At 38.7% G+C, this 27,984-nt stretch overlaps 1 protein-coding gene across 1 annotated transcript in view; it reads left to right on the top strand.

The window, feature by feature from the left end:
* hbs1l (HBS1-like translational GTPase) overlaps positions 1-22,513 on the top strand; it is a 47,217-nt gene extending 24,704 nt beyond the window's left edge. Inside the window, exons 5-18 of the mRNA XM_062044678.1 lie at positions 2,193-2,301; positions 3,221-3,480; positions 4,137-4,302; positions 4,386-4,503; positions 7,176-7,322; positions 7,616-7,690; positions 8,390-8,507; positions 8,670-8,738; positions 8,801-8,905; positions 9,059-9,149; positions 9,224-9,332; positions 14,980-15,080; positions 15,153-15,297; positions 21,361-22,513. Of these exons, the coding sequence (XP_061900662.1) occupies positions 2,193-2,301; positions 3,221-3,480; positions 4,137-4,302; positions 4,386-4,503; positions 7,176-7,322; positions 7,616-7,690; positions 8,390-8,507; positions 8,670-8,738; positions 8,801-8,905; positions 9,059-9,149; positions 9,224-9,332; positions 14,980-15,080; positions 15,153-15,297; positions 21,361-21,372 (1,625 nt within the window). The 3' untranslated portion in view covers positions 21,373-22,513. The remainder of the gene's footprint in view (positions 1-2,192; positions 2,302-3,220; positions 3,481-4,136; positions 4,303-4,385; positions 4,504-7,175; positions 7,323-7,615; positions 7,691-8,389; positions 8,508-8,669; positions 8,739-8,800; positions 8,906-9,058; positions 9,150-9,223; positions 9,333-14,979; positions 15,081-15,152; positions 15,298-21,360) is intronic.
* Positions 22,514-27,984: the final 5,471 nt, after the last annotated feature.

Below are 27,984 nucleotides of genomic sequence, written 5' to 3'. Positions count from 1 at the left end.
ACAGGGCCAACACAGATAGACAACATTCACACTCACATTCACACATACAGGTATATGTATATATATATATATTATTTTTTATTTTGTTGTTTTTTAAAGACAAAGCTTTGTGTTGTTATTGGTTGATTTCAACATTTAGTTTTTTTCTCATTGTGCTTTTAGCTGTTTTCGCAATTTTTGCAGTTTTTGTTGTTGTTGTTGTAATGTGCCTAGGGCCAATGACAAACGAGTAGAAGCTAACTGTTAATGGTCAATAAATTCTTCGTTCCCATGGTTGAAAAAACAAAGTTATGTCGATCTCCAGCTATAAGCTAATGCCAGCGGGTGAGACTCTGGATGTTTTGGTTGAATCTTATGGGGATCGCTGCGGCCTTTGCTAAGCTTATTTGCAGTGGGGAGCCTTGTAACCATTAGTCGAGAGATCACTCTTCATATCCCGAAAAACTTGTTAACTTGTAAATCGAGGCACCACTGTATCATGTAATATTAAGAAGTTAGGCAGGAGGACACAAACGTTGGCAACACCAGCATAGCTTTGCGAGCTTAAGTGGTAGCATTTGCAGAAAAAAACTAATTTTTATCCTGAGAGATGCCACGTTTATTGCTAAATCACTGATACAGGTGAAACTCCCAAAATTTGAATCCCGTGCAAAGGTTTTTTTTATTCCACCAGATTTACAAGGTGAAACTAATCTGACATAGATATTTTAAGCCTTTAATGTAAATTTTGGTGATTACAGCATACAGTTTATGAAAACCTTGAATTGAAAATATTAGAAAATCTTTTTTTGTTTATTTTAAACCGTAAACTGTGATCATCTAAATGATAACAAATAAAGGCTTGACATATCTCACTTTTCACATAATGAGTTTATATCACATTGGTTTCACATTTGAAGTTGAATTGCTGAAATGAATGGACTTTTGCACGATATAACATTTTTTTTTGTTTCACCCTTAGTTGGCAGAGCTGCTGTGACAATAGATTGTCTTGCATTTTATTCTATTATTTTGTATTCTATCAAATTCAAATACATGTTTGCATAATGGAGGACTTTTTTTAAACGTTGGCATGAATTGGGTGACTATTTGGTATCTCTTCCAAACACACCAGCTTTTCTTAGAGTTCTTGACACTGTCATTTCTTCTGAGTCTATAGCATATGAGATGGGTTTAAATATAACGAGGCAACAGAATCCTCAAGTACCAAAAGTTCACAAATAAATCCTATCCATTAGCATCATCTTTGGTTCTTAACTAGAAAATGAAATCAACAAAATGACCTGGTGGAATTTCCTTTGTCTGTTCATGTTCTTTTGACTATCAGGTACTTTCCAATAAATCACTTTTTTTCTTCTTTTTTAATTTTGGCTCACATGCTTTGTCATAGAATGACCCACTATCTCTACTCACCTGCAAATGTCCTAGTTGGCATCTTTCAGACTGTAATCAGCCCATCATTACCAAGACCACATTTAAAAGTGAGCCGTCTGCTTTGTGTAATTCAACAACCAGAAGAGGGACTTTTTGCGTCTTGCGCTGAGTCAGCCATTTATATAATTTTTCTGAGTCACAGCTTGTCTTGATTAGAGCCTATTTGCACATGTTTTTATCCAAACATTAACACTCAACTATCTTTAATATACAGGATATAGTAGGAGAAAAGGAGTAATCAATACTGTTTTTCAAATCTCTGCAAATTGTTCAGTCATGCATCTGCTTACGACCAGGCGGGATATACAACGGCCACTTCCGAGATTAACCCCTTCTGAGCTAGGAAGTCACTTGCAGCGTCAAGCCCTGCAATCTTAAATGAATCAGTCAAGGCTTGATATGAGTAGCACGCCTGACCAGTCAAGACAGGGATGACAAAGCAACACATTTTTTTGGTGACACAAGCTACTGTATATGAACAATAGTTTATATGTGTTTTAACTGGAAGGCCCCTGTGAATATGACCACAGAAATGTTGACCTGTAGTCACTCACATCCTGGGGAGTTCGTCACTACCCACTTTAGTAGTACTGATCAACTGATTTACATATTTCATACTGGCAGAGAATGACGGGGAAACCCTGTAAAAAAAAAGAAAAAAGAAGGGATTTTCTTGTTGCATGATAATACACACAATGGTGCTTATTCTCTCGGTTGGAAGTCTACATAGTAAAGTTCCTGTGTTGTCTCCTGTGTAGCTAAAAGCAGGGACATGTCTCACGATAAGATGGACTCGGAGGTCTTACCCAAAGTGGCCCGCATGACCGTTTCAGGCAAGAAGCAGACTATGGGCTTTGATGTTCCCAGGTACCTAACACACATCTGCACAGAATGACTGAACATCGTATTTGTTTGATATTTTAAAACTATGCCCTCCTCCTCCATGCAAATTAATATAAATTGAAATAGTCTATTCCAGGGTCAAACTGTCCCTGTCACAAAGTGTCCTTTATTTGTATAAACAGCATTTAACATTAACTGTCACCCGAGTGTAAAACGAAGTTGACCACAGTAATGTAATACAGTTGCCCTCAAACATTTTATATGCAAACTGTATATTCCTGCAGTAGCTTGCCAACAAAATGGCTCAACCTGCTAATTTTGCAAACATTTTTCAATCAGCAATCTGTTGGAAAATTGAAAAAAATATGAAAAATTATTTACTTACAATTGGCATTGCAGCAGTGTTGTGCTGCAAAGGTTTTTCTTAATTATGAGCGTGATTGCTGCATTTTTTAGCATTTTGCATACAGTATTACATTGACACTATCGAAGCAAATTGGCCTATTTATCACAATACATCCACAAAGGGTGCTTGCTGTAAGCATTGTTAGCATTGACATTTTGTTGGGAGTCTCCCACAACTTAAATAGGTGGCATTTAGGCCTGTACATTTGTAGTATCTGGCTTTTGCATGTCAACATTTTGTGTAACACATTAAAATTGAGCACTTTAGGAACTGTCTATAGAAGCAACATGTTCTCATGTTATTACAACATAGCCACACAGGTTGGTGGTGTGCTAACTGTTAGCTTTATTAGCATTTAAATACCAAAAGCCATTATGTTTGTCTCAAACACTGGGCCAGACTTTAGCAGCATCCAACATTTCTGCGGAAATGTTTCCAGTTCTAAATGTTATTGTAGCTTTAGCCATGTTGTTCTGAGCAGCCAGGACAAGTTAACACTTGGTTTCATTCATAGTTCTGTGATCTCTCGCTCTTCAGCAGTGGAGACAACGACATCATTGCAGCAGCTGTGGCGCGGCAAGCCAACAGCCCCGAAAACCCTACCACGACGACACCCGCCAGTGGCGAGAGCAACTCCAGACGATCCGAGACGCCCTCCAAAGGTTCATACGAAGATGAGATGGCCAGTGTTTCCACTCCCGGACGCTCCTCCGGAAAGGCACGGCCGACAATCGACGTGAAGGCCGAACTGGAGAAGAGACAAGGAGGCAAACCACTGTTGAATCTAGTAGTTATAGGTAAGATGCACTCTAAGAAGCGCTATTGTTTCTATCTCTGCACTTGTTCAGCGTAATGGATGTCATATTACATAAAACATGTGACCTTAAGGAGTAGGACAGGAGGACATAAACGTTAGTGACACTAGCATGTTAGCTACTTTAAAGTCACATTTTAACCGTAACATCTTGTTACTTTAGCCTATTCATTGAAGGGAAATATCTAACTACTATGTATGTAGCTGGCAGATCTCTGTTTTTATGTATTTTGTAGTAGGAATGCATGTTGTAACTGATTGGTTACAGACCTCAAGGTTTCTCAGTTGCCAGTCTTGAGACATGCACTAGACAAGTGGTAAGCACCAGTCTCTTCATGTCATTTGTAATGTCTCTTTTTCGTTTTTCCCTCAAAAAAAGTTGAGTCGGTAGTTTCACATTGTATGTGAAACCTGCATCTATACATCTGTCTGGCTCTGTCCCCTTGTGCAAACACATGTGGCTTCCTTTTGGCAGTGTATCTTATCTTCTATCCCCCCCTTTTCCTTCTACCTGCTTTATCGTGCCGCTCGCAGTCTTCCTCTTCTCCATCTTTCTCAGTTTCTCTTTACCATCCTCCACCCACCCCCAAGCTTTCACTGTGTCTGCTGTCCTCACAAGATTTGTCCCTTATCTTGCAGGTCATGTGGACGCAGGGAAGAGCACGCTAATGGGCCACCTGCTGTATCTGCTGGGCAATGTCAACAAGCGCACTATGCACAAGTATGAAACAGAGTCCAAGAAAGCGGGCAAGGCATCTTTTGCCTACGCTTGGGTTCTGGATGAAACTGGCGAGGAGAGGGACAGGTACGACAAACACTATAGATTTATGCATTTATTACATTTAGGTATTGTCATATTATTACAACTAAAGCCCTGTCTGACTGCAGAGGCGTGACGATGGACGTCGGCATGACCAAGTTTGAGACCAACTCCAAGGTGGTGACGCTGATGGACGCACCGGGACACAAAGACTTCATCCCCAACATGATCACAGGAGCTGCCCAGGTAGCCTCAGTAGGCCACACCCCAGTTTAAGTTGTGGTTTTGGGTGTTGCTGTTTCTTCAGCATGGGTGTGCTTTGACAGCATATTTTGTCATTTCTCTTTTCACCGTATGACTATCCTTACCGTCATGTTCTGACTGAAGAACATGTCCAAAACTAAAATGCTGCTGAACAATCCTAATTTTGGTTAAGGAGTATTTTGTCATCAACATTTAGAAGTTATTAACTAAGATGTACAAAAGAAATCACCCAATTAGTAACCACTTAACAGTCACCAAAACCTAGACAAATCACCAAGAAAGTTAAGGGATTCCTTGTCAGCCCATGACTACAAAGTTTCAGAGAAGACAGTTATTAATTGTGCATTTCTGTCAACAAATAAATGGGATTGTAGTACCTTTTTTGAAAATGTTCTTTGAATTTGAGCAAGCCCTGGATCTGCACTTTTATCCAGATTTTTACCAGAAAAGTTATTCTTTGATCTATGCCATCCATTACCCAGACTTACACCAAAATGCATGTGTCAATGTTTTTTTATTACCTGTTATATTCTAAATATTTATTTATATATTTTTCTAAGTACAACAGAGACCTGTAGAGATATGAATCGAAAACCGTTTTTTGTTCAGAACCGGTTCCAATTTTATTCATTCTTTGAAATTGCTTACCATTTTGTCAAGTGATTCTCTTAACGGTTCTTCTGAACGAGGATGATGTAATTAGGCAACGTGCGTAGTGACGTCAAATCGCAAAATGGCGGTGCCCGGTCGGAACAAACATTTTACAAGACAAGATTGCAACAACGCTACTTGTTATAATTATAGGGCTGCGATTTCATCAAGAGGAGGAGATGCGAACCATTTGCTGAATTATTTGAACACATGGCATGTAACAATTATAAATGAAAGTTGCCTTTTTGAACCGCTTCGATCTCATCTCAGGCAGCAGTAACACAAGCACGTCATCTGAATAAAACGGGTACTAACTCACCTCCTATTATGTTGGCACTATTTGTAAAATTTAAATGAATGCCTTCTCATTTAGATGAGCATGACGAGAAACCGATTCGGACTGGCTCTGAGGCGGGCAGTACTCTTCTCAGTTCACGTCTGTCGCTAGACGAATGTCTCCGAGCAAAGACTATGTGTGTGTGGTCAAAAGCTTGCATGTATTTGCTACAGTAGACACTCCTAACTTTTGATGGGTGAATGTTCAATTGTAGTGAGAGAAACGTTGCATGTTTTCCCCCCAACCGTATTTTCTCTCAGTCATTATATTATACAGGTTAAACTAAAAAAATTTGAATATTGTGTACAAGTCCATTCATGTCAGCAATTAACTTAAAATGTGAAACTAATATGTGATATTAACTCATTACATGCAAAGTGAGGTATGTCAAGCCTTTTTTATCATTTTGATCTTGGCTTATACTTTTTGAAACCCCACATTGTCAGAGATTTTCAATTCAAAGTTTTCATAAACTGTAAGCCACAATCCTCAAAATTATGTAATAAATTAATCTCACATGTTACTAAATGTTACATTCTTGTGTAATTTCCACATGATTTATTTTGGTAAATTCTACAGAAGAATATTTATACTGTCAAAGCGCTTTGAGTACCTTGAAGGTAGAAAAGCGCTATACAAGTATAACTCATGTATCATTTATCATTATTTATTACATTTATTAAATTTTTTTATTACTTTTTTTCTTCTATGCTACGTATTTGAGCTCGCTTTAGGCTTTGTAAGGTCATGTTACCTCCAAACTCAACAAATTTGAGGCTAATCCACCTTTTTCCCCTCTTTTTTTTCCAAATAAGACTCGATAAGAGAACCGTTAAGGAACCGAATCGTTAAACAGAATAAAAGGTGGAATCGGAACAGGAAAAATCTTATCAATTTTCATCCATTTAACAATAGTTGGCATATTGTATCAATATTAACAAAACTTTTTGTCACTTTACACATTTTTTTAGTAGAGGTGGTTCTTAGTTTACGACGTCCTGTGTTAATATGTTTCTCTACGACGCCATGAATTAATTATAATTACATTTTTGATCTGTAGACACAAATTTTTCTCAGGGTCGAGTGCTGTACAGTAAAAGGAACACATACACACTTTGTGAACCTTTTGCACTTAGTTATGTTACACAAGCTTGAAGGATTAATATTACTTATGGCATTAAGTATTTTTTTTATAATTTGCATATCTTTAAGGTTTATTGTGAAGCTGCTCGTGGGGATGATAAAGCAGCATATTCCGTAATGTTTTGGTTGCAATGTAAAACAAATTAAATTAAAGAATCGTTAATACCATTTCCTATTAGTATTGTATATTATGTTGTCTGGATACAGTGTGAGATACTGAAAGGTATGATTCCTGATATTTACAATGCGTTGTAGGAACAGAATTGGTTCGTATCCTGTGGATCTTATCAGCCTTACTCTAAATTGTGCTTTTATCTACTTGGAATGCATGAGAAAAAAAATGCAAGTGAGAAAAGAAACCCAAAAAGGGCTTATGCAATGTTCTCACCTACTTAAGGCTGAAGAACCCCTTAAAACCAAGATGCTGCATCTCAAGGGGCTATCCTTAATAAATTGAAATGCTCATTGCTATATGCTCATATAGATGCTGGAGGGTTGAATATAAAACTTTGTTTCTTCTTAGGCAGAGGTGGCCGTGCTGGTGGTGGACGCCAGCCGGGGAGAATTCGAGGCGGGCTTTGAGGCGGGCGGCCAGACCAGAGAGCACGCCCTGTTGGTGCGCTCGCTCGGTGTTACTCAGCTGGCGGTGGCAGTCAACAAGATGGACCAGGTCATAACTCCTAACCTGAATTAGATTATAATGTAGAGAAATGAAAAGACACTGAGTGAAACCACACCCCTTTTTCTTTTTTGTTCTGCTAGCCGGTCCGGCTGCTTGCATGCTGCTACTTGTTTGTCCCTCCCATTGAGGATGTAATGCCAAAATACAGCCGAGCACTTTAAAAAGCATTTAACTTTCCCTCTGTGACGCATACCTAATGTTTCCTTGTTTATAGGTTTTAATAAGTGGTTTGCTGTCGGCACCACTACTGAGCCTAAACTATGGGAACTGTGTGCCCACAGGTTAATTGGCAGCAGGAACGTTTCCAGGAAATCACATCGAAGCTTGGACATTTTCTCAAGCAAGCAGGCTTCAAGGTTTGTAAATGAGTGGAACATGTCAACAGGTTTAATAGCATGTTAAGCGCACAGTGGATATGAGCAGTTTCACGATGCTGGTTGACTTCAAAGTTCACAAAGTGCTTAATGGCTGTTTTTCAATATCAATATTAGATTGTCTTTTTGACTTGCGCAAGATAAGAAAGAAACAATGCGCAGATAACAGGGGACGGATTTCCTTAACTATTTTTACAGTTGTATTGTAGAGAAGTCTGTAATGACGCAAAACCTGTCACTGACTAAAAATAGACAAATGCGACGGTCATAAATAGCTGAAACACAAAGTACTCTACTCAAGCTGTGTAGCGCAACTCGTATAAAGTAAAGCTGCTTAACGTTTGAAGACAACTAAAAGACAAGGAATGGGTTGCTAGAGAAATTTCAAGTCAGAGTAGCGATGAATTAAAATGAAAAATTAATTTATGTCTGTAATTGGTAATTTAACTTTGTTGTACTGCTCATATATATTGATGAACCTTCGTAATTTGCCGTCAGTCCCATTTCTGGTTTTTATGTCTATAATCATAAATCTCTTTGCCATTAATGGTACCCTTCTTTGGTGCTATCATATTTATAATGCATGTTATTAGTTTGAACTTTTCGCGGCATATTTTTCCAAATATGTAGGTTGAACTTTGTATTGATTGGTTCATATATTCTTAAATTTTTCCCTCTCAGGACTCTGATGTTTTCTACATCCCCACCAGTGGCCTCTCAGGAGAGAACCTCATTGTCAGAAGTTCAGTTTCTGAGCTCACCTCTTGGTATTCTGGCCTCAGCCTGCTGGAACAGATTGGTAATGTGATGTGATGGTTTAATTAGTTTGAAATAAAACCATAAATAAGTCAATGCTGTTTTGCACCTGTAGGGTCACATGTTTGTGTAAATTATGAATACAGATTAATTATCCAATTTCAGCAAATAATCAAATTTGACTCTTTTCTCCCCTTCCTATAAGATGCCTTCAGGGCTCCTCAGCGTTGTGTGGACAAACCTTTCAGATTATGCGTCTCAGACGTATTCAAAGGTAAAGTCACAGCTCCACCTCACCTCTTTTCTCTCGTCTCACATCAGTATTCATGTCCCTAGACCAGGGCTCGGGATTCTGCATCACAGGCAAGATTGAGGCTGGCTATATTCAGACCGGAGACAAGCTGCTGGCTATGCCTCCCAATGAGACGTGCATTGTCAAAGGTATGTTTTCTGTTAGATAGCAAAAATAAATTTCTCGGGATAATCATGAAATGTAGTAAACAAAGACCAAAGTAGTGGTGATTCGTGGCTGTCTAGGAATAAACAATGCCAATTGGTGGTTGCTCAGTGACTTTCATCTCTTTACATCTTTAGGAATCACTCTACATGACGCTCCTTTAGATTGGGCGGCAGCTGGAGATCACGTCAGCCTCACGGTCACTGGCATGGACATCATCAAGATCAAGTAAGCCTGAACTTCTTTGGCGATGACCGTGTTTATGTACTCATGTTTAATGGCAACACCTTACATCCTGACAGCGTGGGTTGTGTATTCTGCAATTCCAAGGAGCCCATTCGAGTGTGCACCCGATTCAGAGCGCGCCTGTTGATCTTCAATTTTGAGATTCCCATCACGAAAGGCTTCCCGGTAAGTTGACAGACAAAAATAACCACTTTTTGGCATCCTTTTTGGGGCGGTAACCTACTGTAGATAGAGTTGTAGTTGGATACAATGCAGCACCATAATAGTCACCTCTGCATGACAATCAAAGTTATTGTCTTCCTAGTAATAAACTGCAACAAGTTTTCCGTTCAATGTTCCTTGGTTATTGTGTGGCTTTCCTCTACTATTGAATTTACGGTTTGACATTTGCTCCTGTGCGTATTTGTGGATCTTTTCGCTGCTTTAAACTGTAATATGGTCTTTTTTATGGAAACTGCATCAAAAAGGGGTTTGTTTGATTGCGCTATGTGCAGAGAAAAAAAAGACTACTGCAGTTTTATATCCGGCAGAGGGTGCCGTCTCATAAATCAATTCACGTAAAGTACCAGTAGAGTGGAAAAACAAGTTGACCCTATATGCTTACCGTATTTTTCGGAGTATAAGTCGCACCGGCCGAAAATGCATAATAAAGAAGGACAAAAACATATAAGTCGCACTGGAGTATAAGTCGCATTTTTGGGGGAAATTTATTTGATAAAACCCAACACCAAGAATAGACATTTGAAAGGTAATTTAAAATAAATAAAGAATAGTGAAACAACAGGCTGAATAAGTGTACGTTATATGACGCATAAATAACCAACTGAGAACGTGCCTGGTATGTTAACGTAACATATTATGGTAAGAGTCATTCAAATAACTATAACATATAGAACATGCTATACGTTTACCAAACAATCTGTCACTCCTAATCGCTAAATCCGATGAAATCTTATACGTCTAGTCTCTTACGTGAATGAGCTAAATAATATTATTTGATAGTTTACGGTAATGTGTTAATAATTTCACACATAAGTCGCTCCTGAGTATAAGTCGCACCACCGGCCAAACTATGAAAAAAACTGCGACTTATAGTCCGAAGAATATGGTTATTGTGTTTCAATGTATCCATTAAACCATCCGAAAAGTATGTAAAAACACTGTTTAACCATCACAAATTCAGTCAGCCATTTTGAATATCCCGCTCCTAATACCTTTGGCTATTTCTGGAGATTGACTTCACTGGAGGAACACCATCGTATCAGATCAGTCATACTGGAAATATGCAAAAATTAGACAGGATTTGCTGTCTGTCATTCACAATCCCTATAAAAGACATTAACTCATGTTTTTCTTTTTTTATGCAGTCTAAATAGTAAATAAATACATAAAAAGTTTGTTAACAATGTAGTCTCTCTATTTCGCCCACAAAACCCTCTAAATAGCCATCCATAACCCGCCAACAATACTCTTTGTACTAGGGTTGTATGGTATACCGGTATTAGTATAGCACCGCGAGACTAATGAATCATATTCAGTGCTATACCGCCTCTAAAAAGTCCAAACAACAGAAGAATAAGTGATTATTACATTTTAACAGAAGTGTAGATAGAACATGTTAAGAGAAAAAGTAAGCAGATATTAACAGTAGATTAATAATTAATTTTCTACCACTTGTCCTTAATAATTTTGACAAAATAATAGAATGATAAATGACACAATATGTTACTGCATATGTCAGCAGCTAAATGAGGAGCCTTTGTTTGCTTACTTACTACTAAAAGACAAGTTGTCTTGTATGTTCACTATTTTTTTTAGGACAAACTTGCAATAAGAAACATATTTTTAATGTACGTTCAGATTTTTTGTTAAAATAAAGCCAATAATGCAATTTTTTGTGGTACCCTTTATAAAAAAGTATAGAAAAGTATCGAAATACATTTTGGTACCGGTACCAAATTATTAGTATTGGGACAACACTACTTTATATATACACATTAGTTTAGCCTTTTTAAGGAAACTACATGCATCATTGCAAATTAAAATAATCATGTCATATACACTACCGTTCAAAAGTTTGGGGTCACATTGAAATGTCCTTATTTTTGAAGGAAAAGCACTGTACTTTTCAATGAAGATAACTTTAAACTAGTCTTAACTTTAAAGAAATACACTCTATACATTGCTAATGTGGTAAATGACTATTCTAGCTGCAAATGTCTGGTTTTTGGTGCAATATCTACATAGGTGTATAGAGGCCCATTTCCAGCAACTATCACTCCAGTGTTCTAATGGTACAATGTGTTTGCTCATTGGCTCAGAAGGCTAATTGATGATTAGAAAACCCTTGTGCAATCATGTTCACACATCTGAAAACAGTTTAGCTCGTTACAGAAGCTACAAAACTGACCTTCCTTTGAGCAGATTGAGTTTCTGGAGCATCACATTTGTGGGGTCAATTAAACGCTCAAAATGGCCAGAAAAAGAGAACTTTCATCTGAAACTCGACAGTCTATGCTTGTTCTTAGAAATGAAGGTTATTCCACAAAATTGTTTGGATGACCCCAAACTTTTGAACGGTAGTGTATATATATAATGTCATATTGACCACGTCCCTAGCCAAATAGTGGCAATCTAGGGGAAACCCTATAGAGTGTGTTGTTTGACATAAATACAATGTAATAAAATGTTTGTTAGTTAAATGCAAAAATCCTTACATTTGTTGGACATCTTTGGACAATTTTGACCAGTATTTTAAGCCAAAGCATAATGATGTTGTAAATATATCAATGTGTGCTTTCGATACAATATTCTTGTACAAGGTACTTTTTTGAAACATTTATTTTGTTAGCACATACCAGATGCTGCACAGCCTCACAGCGCCGTTATTGTGAAGGAAAAATGTATGCTTCTATTGTAAACTTAAAGGCCTACTGAAATGAATGTTTTTATTTAAACGGGGATAGCAGATCTATTCTATGTGTCATACTTGATCATTTCGCGATATTGCCATATTTTTGCTGAAAGGATTTAGTATAGAACAACGACGATAAAGATCGCAACTTTTGGTATCTGATAAAAAAAAGGCTTGCCCCTACCGGAAGTAGCGTGACGTAGTCAATTGAACATATACGCAAAGTTCCCTATTGTTTACAATGATGGCCGCATGAAGTGAGAGAGATTCGGACCGAGAAAGCGACAATTTCCCCATTAATTTGAGCGAGGATGAAAGATTTGTGGATGAGTAAAGTGCAAGTGAAGGACTAGTGGGGAGTTGAAGCTATTCAGATAGGGAAGATGCTGTGAGAGCCGGGGGTGACCTGATATTCAGCTGGGAATGACTACAACAGTAAATAAACACAAGACATATATATACTCTATTAGCCACAACACAACCAGGCTTATATTTAATATGCCACAAATTAATCCTGCATAAAAACACCTATGTGTTTGTTATGCTAGCTCCTAGCTCCTCTGCTAGCTCCTAGCTCCATAGAACACGCCAATACAATTCAAACACCTGATCAACACACACAATCACTCAGCCCAAAAGACAGTTCACCTAACCCAAAGTTCATAAAGCTTATATATTTTTAAAAAGTTACGTACGTGACGCGCACATACGGTCAAGCTATCAAATGTTTAGCAGCCAAGGCTGCATACTCACGGTACCTGGTATTCAGCTGGGAATGACTAAAACAGTAAATAAACACAAGACATATATTTACTCTATTAGCCACAACACAACCAGGCTTATATTTAATATGACACAAATTAATCCTGCATAAAAACACCTACGTCTTTGTTATGCTAACTCCTAGCTCCTATGCTAGCTCCTAGCTCCATAGAACACGCCAATACAATTCAAACACCTGATCAACACACACAATCACTCAGCCCAAAAGACCGTTCACCTAACCCAAGGTTCATAAAGCTTATATATTTTTAAAAAGTTACGTACATACGCAAAAAAAAAGTTGCGCACATACGGTCAAGCGATCAAATGTTTAGAAGCCAAAGCTGCATACTCACGGTAGCACGTCTGCGTCTTTGTCATCCAAATCAAAGTAATCCTGGTAAGAGTCTGTGTTGTCCCAGTTCTCTACAGGCGTCTGTGTATCGAAGTCAAAAGTCCTCCTGGTTAGAGTCTCTGTTATCCGAGTTCTTCCATCTTGACTGCATCTTTCGGGAATGTAAACAAAGACGCGCCGGCTGTGTACTGTTGTTGCTGACTTCGTTCGAAAAATACGTCCGTTTCGCACCGACAACTTTCTTCTTTGCTTGCTCAGCTTCTTTCTCCATAATGCAATGAACATAATTGCAACAGATTCACGAACACAGATGTCCAGAATACTGTGGAATTATGAAATGAAAACAGAGCTTTTTTGTATTGTATTCAATGGGGAAGGCATACCTCTGTTCCCCGGGCTACGTCACACGCATACGTCATCCTCAGAGGCGTTTCGAACCGGAAGTTTAGCGGCAAATTTAAAATGTCACTTTATAAGTTACCCCGGCCGAATTGGCATGTGTTATAATGTTAAGATTTCATCATTGATATATAAACTATCAGACTGCGTGGTTGGTAGTAGTGGGTTTCAGTAGGCCTTTAAAGAGTGTGGAGATGACTTGAGGCTGTTAAAAAAAAGAGGGGGCCTCTCAAGTTGTGAACACAAGCAAAATGAGCGTTACAGAGCATCCGAAAAGTATTCACAGTGCTTCACTTTTTCCACATTTTATGTTACAGCCTTATTCCAAATTGAATTAATTAATTTTGTCCTAAAATTTTAAAGACAATACTTTATAATCACAATGTAAAACTTTTGTTTTCATTTAGCAAATGTATTAAAAATAAAAAAATCCCATTGACACAAGTATTCACAGCATTAGCTTAATATTTTTTTGATGCACCTTTGGCAACAATTACAGCCTCAAGTGTTTTTGAATACAATGCCGCAAGCTTGGCACCCCTATAGTTGCCATTCATCTTTACCCATTTTTCTTTGCAGCACCTTTAGAGCTTCATCAGGTTGGATTGGAAATGTTGGTTTTCATCCAGGATGTCTCTGTACATTGGTGCATTCATCTTAGTCTAGTCAGGGAGGTGACCCAGAACCTGATGGTCACTCTGTCAGCTACAACCATCTTTGCAGCAATTCACCAATCAGGCCTTTATGGTAGAGTGACTAGACGGAAGCCATTTCTTAGTAAAGTTTGCCATAATGCATCTGAAAGACTCTCAGACCATGAGACACAAAATTCAAACACAATTTAACTCTTTAGAGTGAATGCCAGGCATCATGTTTGGAGGAAACCAGGCACCGCTCATCACCAGGCCAATACCATCCCTGCAGTGAAGCATGGTGGTGGCAGCATCATACTGTGAGGATGTTTTTCAGCAGCAGAAACTTGGAAGAGCAGTAAGGCTTGAGGGAAAGATGAATGCAGCGATGTACAGAGACATCCTGCATAAAAAACAACACTTCCCATCCAACCTTGATGGGGCTTGAGAGGTGCTGCCAAAAGTAATGGGGAAAGAGGAATGAGTGAAATTGCCCAAAGATAGGTGTGCCAAGCTTGCGGCATTGTATTCAGAAAGACTTGAAAGTGTAATTGCTGCCAAAGATGCATCAAAATTAAAACAAAAAATATTTTCACATTCGAGTATTGTCCATAGAATTTTGAGGACAAAATGAATGTATTCCATTTTGGAATAAGGCTGTAACATAACAAAATGTGGAAAAAGTTAATACTTTCCGGATGCACTGAACTCACACCAAACTATACTGTGTTTTTGATTGTGCGTTTACAGGTATTGTTACATTATGGAACGGTCAGTGAGCCGGCCACTATTACAAAACTGATAAGCGTTCTACATAAGAGCAGCGGCGAGGTCCTCAAGAAGAAACCAAAGTGAGTGATTGTAATTCTGCAATTTGATTCCAGGATCTGATCCTCTTGGAAAATATGATTTTGTGCGTCCAGGTGTTTGGGTAAAGGTATGAACGCCATTGTTGAGATCCAGACGCAGAGGCCGGTAGCACTGGAGCTCTACAAAGACTACAAGGAGCTGGGTCGCTTCATGCTCCGCTACGTGGGCTCCACCATCGCTGCAGGCGTAGTCACTGAGGTAACACATGGCTACATGTATCGTATGACGTCATGCAATAGTTCTCTGCTTTGTCCAGTGGCGTGCGGTGAGGTTAATGTCTGGTGAGGCATGACTGCATCATCACAGTCAGATTTACAAACATATGAACCTGCAGTGCAGGTGTACCTAATGTTGTGTCCCTGCGGTCATTCGCGGCTCCTCCAGCGCGAGCATTGTTGTTTTTGCACTTTTTGACTTCTTGTTAAGTGACTTTTTTTGGGTGGATTCGGTCTTGCACGTGGAGGGTTTGGGTGTGGGCTTTGGTTGGTGTGGCGCTCCCGTCGGGCGGTGCATTCTGTGGCGGAGGTGCCTCACACAGTGTGTCTTCGCAGCAGTTTTATGAATGCTCAGCACTAAAAATACGTTACACACATACAGTTGTTGACAAAATACACTGTACATTATATACCTCAGCTAACTAAACTATGGAAATGTATAATATAATTCATATAGCAATACAGTCTCACTGCACAGCAGGCCAGCAGTTAGCCGAGTCATTGCGCACAATCCATGTTGAGGCACAAATCAGTGACGTGCCTCAACTGGCTGCTGATCACCGCACCGTCTCTTCTCAGTATTTCAACGGCAGATGTGAAAATAAAAATAAAAATAATCTAAAACTGGTGAAGTTAAATGGAAAATAACTTTAGTATAATCACTGGATACATATAACAATTTAATTATTATTTTTTTTTTTTTACTTTTTTTTTTCTTTCCATGATGGCAGGTGAGGCCGTGCCTCCCCTGCCTCTAGTGACTGCACGCCACTGGCTTTGTCGTATTATATAATATCAGACACATTTATTCAGGTAGAAATATCACAGAATATATTACCAAACATCTTTGACAATCAAAACATGATCGTACCAATCTACATTTTGTGCTATTAATGCGTGAAACTGGTATCTAAACATGATGTTGCTATTTCTCTGAATGCAAGTGCTCCTAAAACAGGAATACAAATTCTGTATTTCTACAAAATACAAAATCTGGCAAGACTCCAACACACAGCACACATATTTTTTTAAATTGTCATTAAATTGTGCTTTTTGTTTTTGTGTTGAGCGGTTTATAAGAGCATAGTGTGTGTGTGTGTGTGTGTGTGTGTGTGTGTGTGTGTGTGTGTGTGTGTGTGTGTGTGTGTGTGTGTGTATATAAATATATATATATATATATATATTAGGGCTGTGAATCTTTGGGTGTCCCACGATTCGATTCAAAATCGATTCTTGGGTTCACGATTCGATTCAAAATCTTTTTTTTTCAATTCAACACGATATTCGATTCAAAAACGATTTTATTTTTTATTTATTTTTTAATGAAAACAATACACAACAATACCATAATAATGCAATACAATTTCAAAATCAAACCCGACCCAGCAACATTCAGAATAGCAATAAACAGAGCAATTGAGAGCAATTGAGGACACACAAACATGACACGGAACAATCTAAAAGTAGTGAGACAAAAATGAATATTATCAACAACAGTATCAATATTAGTTACAATTTCAACATAACAGTGATTAAAAATCCCTCATTGATATTATCATTACAAACATTAATACAAAAAAAAAAAAAGAACAATAGTGTCACAGTGACTTACACTTGCATCGCAGCTCATAAGCTTGACAACACACTGTGTCCAATATTTTCCACAATGATATAATAAGTCATATTTTGGTTCATTTAATAGTTAAAACAAATTTAAATAAAGGATCCCATATTCCAATATATGACTCATTATTATCTAAACTAAATGCAGTTTTTTCTACTGATATCATCTCCATAGCTTGTGTACTAGTCAGTATGAGTTGGACTATCAACATCTATCCGTTTTTTTAATATTACCCTTTTTGTTATTATGCATATTGAAAGAAATGCATTTTTACTCTTTGATGACACGTTACTAAATTGATGGAGATCCCCAAGAATACAAGTTTGCAGTGTCATTGGGATGTTTATATTAAGGACTGTGATTGCTTCTTTTATTGTTTTCAACCATAACTCTTTTATTCTCTGACATTCCCACAATAAATGAACAAGAGTTGCCTCGGCTGCCCGACACTTCATACATAACTTGCTATCTACTACACCAATTTTAAACAGCGGAGAAGATGTAAAATACAATCTAATCAAGATCTTAAATTGAGTCAGCTTATCTTTAATGCTTCTAAAGGGCTTATTGGCATTTTTCCAAATATCATTCCATGATATGTCTCTTTCATCTAAAATGTTTAAGTCCATCATCCATTTCCGAACACATGCATCATTTGCATTTCTAGTGTGGTGTTCATTTATTATTCCATAAAATAGTATAATTAATTTCTTAAATGTATCTTGATTAGAAAGTGCATCTTCCTGTTCATGGCTATTTAAAGACATACTTTCAGAGGATATGCATTTATTTACAGCGTGTTTTAAAGAGATACAATTTAAAACATGATTTCTGGGTACATTATATTGATCAACTAAATCATTGAACGTTATAAAAGAGTTTTTATTAATAATATGATGAGGTTTAGTAATACCTCTGTCTTTCCATGTTGTCTGATTAACCACATTTTTATTAATTGTGATATTAGGATTGTACCAAAGCAGTTGATTTACAGATGTCATTGACTTGATTCCTAGTATTTTCTGACACAGTTTTAGAATGTTAAAGGTGGCTTCTATTGGGCTCTGCCTCAATTCAATAGGTATTTTTTTAATATAATATAAACTCCCCACATCAATGTCCAAATTCATTAACATATTTTCATTACCTCCAGAGAGGTAATGATGTACAGGGACTCCACAGATGTCAAGGTCGCCTCAGCAGGAATTGTTGTTAAGACCGGGAGGAAGTGGCCGGCACAATAAGCCGTAAGCAGAGCAGAGGCGCGGCTGAGGCACAAAACCTTGTTGGGTACTGTGGCAAGGGGGAGGGCAGGCCTCGGCAGCTTTCCAAAACCACGTTGGGACCGGGCCCGTGGCAAGGAGAAGCGCCAACTGGTCCAAGAGGAGATCCGTACAGAGGTGGAGGAAGAACGTTGCTGCCGGATGGTCAGCATGTCTAAACAAGGGGCGTGGACAAGGAGGGAGCATGCAGAACCTCGAAAACTCACCTGGGCAGAGCTCTGGAGAGCTGAACCTCTGCGCACAAAATTCCTCATACAGTCTGTGTACGATGTCCTCCCATGCCCCGCCAACCTGCACATCTGGGGCCTAGCAGACACTCTGGAGTGCAAACTGTGCCAGAGGAGGGGCACCTTGGAGCACATCCTGAGCTGTTGCCCAAAGGCAGTAGGGGAGGGGCGGTATCGCTGGCGCCACGACCAAGTTTTAAAAGCCCTGGCGGATTCTATCTGCGCAGCGATACAAAACAGCAAGTCCCAGGCCGTCCCGAAGCAGTCAATCACCTTCATCAGAGCAGGACAGAAGGCAAGCCGCCAGCCCAACTTCTCAGGAGGGCTCCTGGCCACCGCTAGTGACTGGCAGCTCCATGTTGACCTGGGAAGGCAACTCAAGTTCCCGGCCAATATCGCTTCCACGTCACCCCGCCCAGACATGGTGTTAACATCGGAGTCAACCAAGCAAGTGGTGCTACTGGAGCTGACTGCCCTGGGAGGAACGAATTGACGAAGCAAATGAGCGAAAGAGGGCCAAATACGCTGAGCTCACTGTAGAGTGTCGGAGTAACGGCTGGAGAGCCCGCTGTGAACCAGTCGAGATTGGGTGCATAAGTTTTGCTGGTCACTCACTACAGCGTGTGTTTAGAATCCTTGGCATTAGAGGACTGCAGTCAAGAAAAGCCACCAAGAACATCCTAGAGGCCGCAGAAAAGGCCTCCCTGTGGCTGTGGATCCGTAGGGGGGATCTGTGGTGCGCTACTTGGACACAGGCCGGGGTCTGATCACCCCCGGCTGGGTCGCCCGGGCGAGGGTGTCTGATGATTAAAGACCCGAAACACCCTATGACCCCGGGTTTATCACTGATGACGTGTCCAAGCATCACCGTGAGGTGTATTGAAGTTCTTTTCTATGTTGATCCAGTCCTTATCTGCAGAAGAATGAAATAAGTGGCTTGCTTGTTCACAACCGAAGGAGATATAATAATGTAAGAAGTTTGGTAATTGTAGTCCTCCTTTATTGTGTACAAGACAACCTTAAGTATGAACAACTGGCCTTCTTTCCACACCATATAAAATGTGATATCATTGTATGTATTTTCTTAAACCAACTTTTATTAATTAGGACAGGCATCATTTTCAGTATATAATTAACTGCTGGCCGTATACTCATTTTTACTATGTTCACCCGACCCCAAAGGGATATTTGGAGACGTGACCAGCGTTCCATTTTGGATTCTATCTTATTTTTTAAATGTTTAAGATTTAGATCTCTGCTTGTATAAAGGTTTGGTGTAATATGTAGTCCTAGGTATATGATTTCTGCCTCTTTCCATTTAATTTTGGAGTTCTGAACTTGTGATTTCTTGCAGTTTTTATTAAGTGGTAATATGTCACATTTGTCCCAATTGACTTTATACCCTGATAAACAGTCATATTCAGTGATGACATTATTGATATAGTGAAGAGAGTAGTTAACATGTGATAGGTAGAGAATTATGTCGTCACAATACATCGATAGCTTATTATACTGAGAGCCAATTTTTATACCATGAATATTATTTTCACTTCTTATTTTTGCAGCCAAGGGTTCAATAACCAAATTAAATAATAATCCAGATGCAGGACATCCCTGTTTTACTCCTCTTTTGAACAAAAAAGGTTCTGAAATAGGATTATTGGTTTTGACTGATGCCATGGGCCTTGTATAAAGCATCTTAATCCATTGTATAAAATTATCTCCAAATCCAAATTTACGTAATGTGAAAAACATAAATTACCAGTTTATGTGGTCTAAGGCCTTCTCCGCATCAACAGTATATACTGCTGTGGGATAAGGGAGACTTCTAGCATAGTAAATAACATTAAACAATTTCCTTGTATTGTCTGAAGATTGTCGACCTTCCATGAAGCCAGTTTGGTCAGTATGAATTAATTTTCCTATTACATTTGATAATCGTGTGGCTAAGATTTTTGCCAAGATTCAAAAGGATTCTCTATTCATTCAATACATAAAACAGGATTTCAGCAGGATTTACCCCAGTCTGCTGACATGTAAGCAGAGTTTTTGTAAAAAGCTTTTATAATTGTAACGGACAATGTTTTATCAACTGATTGCAATAATGTAAATTTATTTTAACTATTAAATGAACCAAAAATATGACTTATTTTATCTTTGTGAAAATATTGGACACAGTGTGTTGTCAAGCTTATGAGATGTGATGCAAGTGTAAGCCACAGTGACACTATTGTTTTTAAAACATTTTTTATAAATGTCTAATGATAATGTCAATGAGGGATTTTTAATCACTGCTATGTTGAAATTGTAACTAATATTGATACTGTTGTTGATAATATTCATTTTTGTTTCACTACTTTTGGTTTGTTCTGTGTCGTGTTTGTGTCTCCTCTCAATTGCTCTGTTTATTGCAGTTCTGAGTGTTGCTGGATCGGGTTTGGTTTTGGAATTGGATTGCATTGTTATGGTATTGCTGTGTATTGTTTTGTTGGATTGATTAATTAAAAAAAAAAAATTTTTTTTTTTTTAAATCGATTTTTCAAAAATGAGAATCGATTCTGAATCGCACAACGTGAGAATCGCGATTCGAATTCGAATCGATTTTTTCCCACACCCCTAATATATATATATATATATATATATATATATATATATATATATATATATATATATATATATATATATATATATATATATATATATATATATAATTTAGATTTGGCCCCCTGCCAATTTTTTTTTTTAGCCCAATATAGCCCCCAATTCAAAATGTTTTTTTACACCCCTGTACTTGATGAAATATTCTAGGGACAGGATGCACCAATTTAGTTCGCAATTTTTTTTATGCAAAGAACATGGTCGTTTTTTTTCCGATTGCAATTGATGTATTTAATATCCTTTCTTCTCTCTAGATCAAAGAATGAATTTTCTGTCCTTCAGCGTTTGTCCTCGCAGCCAGACAAAGACAAAGTGCATGTCACTGCAATGCGAGCGCATCCCTCCTCCATCCCACATGCGCAGTCGCTGCTTCACCAGTTTGGCCAGATCAACTCTAAAGCTGCGCCGTTACCCAACATCAGGTGGCACCATCTGTGTTGGGTAGCACATCTCAGCATCTGACAGTGATGCTGAGCCTCCACCTCCTAAAAGACTTGCGTGATGTCCAATGCTTTAAATGATCTTATTGTTCTCAAATTCGACTGGTTGCTTGAGTTCTAATCATCATGGCGGAAATATTGTCATACAACCAATTGAAGCATTGCAGGTTGATGAAAACAAAAAAAAACTGGAACACAGGATATTTTTCTCTAGTACTGGTGGAGCCACAACAGAACAAGTAATTCCTCATCTTATTATTTATATTATTTTGAGCACAAATTGATAATTTTTTTAATTTTAGGCAGCAGATCCCCGATTCAGGAGAAAAAGGTTTGCTATTGTTTTCATCAGACATTTGCATCTCACGCAATGCTTAAACTTTTTAATAATTTCATTCATGTTTGTGTGCGAGCTGAGTCAAGATGGACTGACTCCATGCGTGACTGTATAATAATAATGCAGATGAAATGAAGATAAAAAGTCACTCAACTGTGTTTTGTTTGCGAGTCTTTAGTTTCAAACCAGCAAAAAGCTTTTGTGCCACTTTTAGCTGTATATTACAGATAGTCAACAAGAGCTTAATACAACTGTTTCAAATGCAGAATAGGCTTTTTAATTTATGTTTTAACAATCAAATGTGACCCCTAGAGCCTGTCAATGAGTGCCAGCCAGGCGTGACAATAAAATGCATGTTCACTACTTGTCTTAAAATAAAGCTCTTAAAAATGGTTGAAAAATAGCATATCAAATCATGTAAGATGATTACAAATCTGTTAACATTTGAGTCAGTGCCATAACATATATTTATATATTTTAAAAAGCTTTATTAACAGGCCATAAAAAAATTAAATAGTTGTTTTTTTTCTTGGTTTGTCAGTTGAGGATTTAAAACGGGAGGAACAAAGTCAACACATTAATGAGTGTATTTTACTACTGTTATAATAATTTATATTGAATTAAACCATTAAAGTCATGCCAGACAGAGGAGCTTTTTTATGTTAATGTTGCTACTACTGTGTTGTTTTTGGATTATTGCATGCAAACTTTGATGGACTATTTCTTTTTTGATCACAGACCAATTGGGGAAAATACTATATGGAAGTAGAATTGTCTCACATCAACTTATATATCCATCCATCCATCCATTTTCTACCGCCTGTCCCTTTTGGGGTCGCGGGGGGTCAACTTATATATATCAATATGATATTAATACATATGCATATATTAATAAATATGCAAATAGAAATGTGATATACAAATAAATAATTTGTATAAATAAATGCGTATTTGTGAATATATTTGAGATTTGAAAATATATACAAATACAATTTATAAATATAAAAATGTGACATACAAATAAATCAAGAATTTGTATAAATAAACGTGTATTTGTAAATATATTGTTGAGATTTGAATATAAATATGTGTGAATTTGTATTTGTAGTGAATTTGCATGTGGATCGCTTTTTTGCTTTTGTGTCAATGAGACAATCCTCCGACAAACCAGATGCACAAATAAATGTGACCTACATACTCCCCTGAACAACCAGGAGAGGGCACAAACACGCGTTAATTTATACAAATTATTTATTTGTATATCGCATTTGTATTTGTATATTTATTAATATATGCATATGTATTAATATCATATTGATACATATAAGTTGATGTGAGACAATTCTACTTCCATAATACTAATACTGTAATAGTGTACAGTACGAGCAGGCCACAACTAACCAGTTCATATTTAACATGTACAACACTTATATACTACTGTGCAGTATATAGCAGTTATTCTATAACCTGTACATAGTATGTATTACTTATTTAACGTCTGCATTACTTTCTTATACTATGCAGTAGCTGTTTTATCTTAGATGCACATTATTTGGTTATACTATGCAGTATGTAGCAGTTATCTAACATGTACATTAATTGATTATACTGTTTGTTGGGAGTGCAGGTGAAATCACCTGCAGAGCATTTCTGCATTCATTGATGGAAAAGGGTGAATTGGTAGCACCAGACCATTTGGTCTATCTTCTTTAGGCCTTCTGATAGTTGTGTGGTTATGGTGTCAATCATCAGTTTGTCCGAGAGGTCTGCTGTATAAAGTCTTCTTAGACTTTTGATTGGTTGGTCAACTAATTGTGGGATCTCTTCGCCACCTACTGAGAAGGTGATGTTATCCTTCCTGGTCCCTTTCCGAATTGATAGGCTGCAGGACTTGTCTGGCTTGATCTCCAGCCATACCTATGACAGCACCTCTTCGAGCCGCTTTAGCAGTCTGAAGAAGAGTGGTTATGTCTTTCAAGAAGCTCCGAAGCGCTGGTACCTGATGCCCTGATGGGGCTCTTACTCTTCTGACCATTTGCCTGCTGCCAGTTAAGATGACTTTGAAAGCTGTCGTGAAAAGAATTGTGGAAATGGAACACCCCATTGCTCTACTTTTCTCTAGCTGATTCCAGCCGGTTGTGGTGTCTGAGGAAGAGTAGCAGACTTGGAGGCTGTTGAAATGATCAGTTATGAGGCTGACTCTGTATGATAGGTGTAATGTGAAAATAATTTAGCGCAAAACTTTCTCTTTGGGGGTGAAGATGACTGCCCTGCACCATGCTGTTGGAATGGATTTATATTTTCAGGCCACACTCATCAGCTTTTACTTTCGCTTCATAACCATTTAACAGTTCTTATAAACCGTATAAGGTACACCGTTTGGTACAGCTGTTGAGGCAGATCTCACACGCTCTATGGCTTGGCAGATTTCAGACCATTTCGGAGGGGTGGTGTCGAATTGGAAGGATGGCTCTGTTGGGACAGGGATGTAACCTGGTCTGGCCAAGAGGACTGTCTCGAATATCATCGCAAGTCAGAGCTTTGGCCTGGTCTTCTTGGTGGTATGAAGCGTTCCGCTCTTCTTCTCTTCCACTAGGACACGGACATACTTACATTGGTCCTGTAGGAACTTTAGCCTTGCCGATGCCTTGCGACTTCTGTATCCTATTCCTCTCTGCTCTCCGTAAATGTGAGTTTGGCTCTAAAAAGATTTCCGCAAGTTCTTCAGCCCTTGTTTTTCGTGGTCCTCTGCCTCCTTCCATGCTTTCTTGAGAAGACAGTTGTTAACTACCTGCTGGATCTCCTTTTCCCTTTCTGAGAATATGTCTGGGAGGGGGTTTCCTGTGCTGCATTTTCCCGAATCTGCCACAGCCTTTCTTTTACACTATATGATGTCCCCAATTAGTTCATTTTGGAGTTGTTGCTGCTACTGAGGTTGTACCGAAGGATCTTATGCAGGCTCTGATCAAACTTTTTTTTATTATTGGTCTTCCTTGTAGGCTTTTGGCCAGTTGACTTCAGTTTTTCGGCATGGATTGCTAGTCGTGTCTCTTGGCGGTTCTTTGCTTGATGTGTCGCATAGAGATGCATAGGATGCTGCAAAGTCTTTGGGTGGGAATGACAGTACTCCATTCTTCTCGATTCAATGCTGGGCACCACTGTGGTCCTCAACCTGGCTATGGTTCCTCACTGTCTGACCTCCTGACGCAGTGCAAGTTTGCACCTGGGTGGAACTGGCACATGTTGACTTCCATTGGTGGATTAGTAGAGCCCAGTAAGTTGTACCTTTTATATCACCCGCTGCTGCATTGTCGTGTTTGCTGAAGTCGTTACCGTGTTGTGCGTCCTGGTTGGTCCCTCTTCCGTCCCTCGTCTTGGTGGATCATTGGGCTGTTTTCTTCTGTTTTTGCTCGTAGTATAGCAGTTTGGTTGTACTAGGCAGTATACAGCAGTTAATTTGACATGTTCATTACTTGTTTATATATGTAGTATATAGCAGTTCTTGTCTAACATGTACATTACTTGGTTATATTATGCAGTATATAGCAGTTTTATCTGACATGCACATTGCTTGGTCATACTATGCAGTAGGGTTGTACGGTATACCGGTACTAATGTATCAAAAATTGTACTATACTTTGAAAAGTACCGGTTCCCCAATTTATTTATTTTTAAACGGGCATGACGGCATGTCGTCACGCTATGACATTGCTGGTTTTACGAGCAGAGCAGTATGCTCGGCAGCTCACAATCACAGAGTACTTACCAACTTACCACATTGATGTACATATTGCAAAGCCTTTAAAGGCCTACTGAAATGATTTTTTTTTATTTAAACGGGAATAGCAGATCCATTCTATGTGTCATACTTGATCATTTCGCAATATTGCCATATTTTTGCTGAAAGGATTTAGTAGAGAACATCGACGATAAAGTTCGCAACTTTTGCTCGCTGATAAAAAAAAGCCTTGCCTGTACCGGAAGTAGCGTGACGTCACAGGAGCTAGTATTCCTCACAATTCCCCGTTGTTTACAATGGAGCGAGAGATTCGGAGCGACAAAGCGACGATTACCCCATTAATTTGAGCGAGGATGAAAGATTCGTAGATGAGGAACGTTACAGTGAAGGACTAGAGAGGCAGTGATGGACGTATCTTTTTTCGCTCTGACCGTAACTTGGGTACAAGCTGGCTCATTGGATTCCACACTCTCTCCTTTTTCTATTGTGGATCACGGATTTGTATTTTAAACCACCTCGGATACTATATCCTCTTGAAAATGAGAGTCGAGCACGCAAAATGGACATTTAAAGTGACTTTTATCTCCACGACAATACATCGGTGACACACTTAGCTACTGAGCTAACGTGATAGCATCGTTCTCAAATGAAGATAGAAACAAAAGAAATAAACCCCTGACTGGAAGGATAGACAGAAGATCAACAATACTATTAAACCATGTACATGTAACTACACGGTTAAAAATTCTCAGCCTGGTAAGGCTTAACAATGCTGTTGCTAATGGCGCTAAGGCTAATTTAGCAACTTAGCAACCGGACCTCACAGAACTATGATAAAAACATTAGCGCTCCACCTACGCCAGCCAGCCCTCATCTTCCCATCAACAGCCGTGCTCACCTGCGTTCCAGCGATCGACGGTGCGACGAAGGACTTAATCCGTGGGTTTGGCGGCAAGCATCGGCTAGGCGTAGTAAGTAGTCCTTGTTGTGTTGCTGTAAGTATTGTACTTAGCCGCTAATACACCGATCGATCCCACCTACAACGTTCTTCTTTGCAGCCACCATTGTTCATTAAACAAATTGCAAAAGATTCACCAACACAGATGTCCAGAATACTGTTGAATTTTGTCGAAGAAAACAAGAGGTTTCTGTATCGGGTTCGACGGGGTCCAACCACTTCCGTGGATTCTGTGACGTCAGGCGCATAAATCATATCCAAAGGAGTTTTTCAACCGGAAGTGTGGCGGGAATTTTAAAATTGCACTTTATAAGTTAACCCGGCCGTATTGGCATGTGTTTCAATGTTAAGATTTCATCATTGATATATAAACTATCAGACTGCGTGGTCGGTAGTAGTGGGTTTCAGTAGGCCTTTAATATGACCACTATGCTGAACAATATCCCTTTACAATCTGATGTCCTGAATAAACAAATGATAACTACACAGTGGGTTGCTTACTTGCTCTTAAAAAGGTACTGGAATAATTGATTAAAAATGTTATAGGGACAAGCGGTAGAAAATGGATGGATGGATGTCACGTACTTGCATGGCTGTGGTAGTTGTGACCCCAAGATGCAGCAGACAGGAGGATGATGTGCAGGTAAGACATATTTAATTATATTTAACACAGGATGATTAGTTATGCATGCAGCTAACAGTCAATAACAGAAACAATCCTCGAGCCGTGATAAAAGGGCGAGGCAGGTATTTATAACACTAATTGGTTTGAGCACAACTGGTTTTCATTTCCAATCAAGGAACAGGTGAGGGGAAAGCGCTCAAACAGGAAATGGAACAAAAATTAGAGCGCTGACCAGGAACAATTGCAGAAAATAAGCAAGTGAGATGTAATGTGACCGATTACATTTATGCTGTGGCGGGCCGTGCGTTTCCCACCTAGGCCTTCAGTGATGTCCGACTTCAATGATTACCTCTCAAAATACCATCACCACATGACCATTGCTGGAGAAATACTATACAGAAACACATATATGCACTGATGGGCATTGTACAAAACGGGTTATTTTCTGGTGCATTTAAAAATCAATAAACAAGCATCAGCAATTAAAACATATCTTATGTGGTACTGTCAAAATTAAAACTGAAAAAACATATTAACCGTGAAAAAATAAAATACCTGAACTCACATTTCATCGCCGGCATCGTCTCTCTAGATGTAGTTTCTCTTTAAATATCCTTCCTAAAAATGGTCTTGCACATATGTGTTTTCTTGTCTAATCATAAAAGATGCAGACGAGGCGTGTTGGCTGAGTTCTTAAAGTTTACTCCACAGCGTGCTCATCAAAAACATCCAGCTGCCGGTATGTCTACATTCAACAACCTAAACGGGGCTACTGCGCA

The sequence above is a fragment of the Entelurus aequoreus genome, linkage group LG04, assembly GCF_033978785.1.
Source record: "Entelurus aequoreus isolate RoL-2023_Sb linkage group LG04, RoL_Eaeq_v1.1, whole genome shotgun sequence".
NCBI lineage: Eukaryota > Metazoa > Chordata > Actinopteri > Syngnathiformes > Syngnathidae > Entelurus > Entelurus aequoreus.
This window is presented reverse-complemented; position numbering and strand designations above follow the sequence as displayed.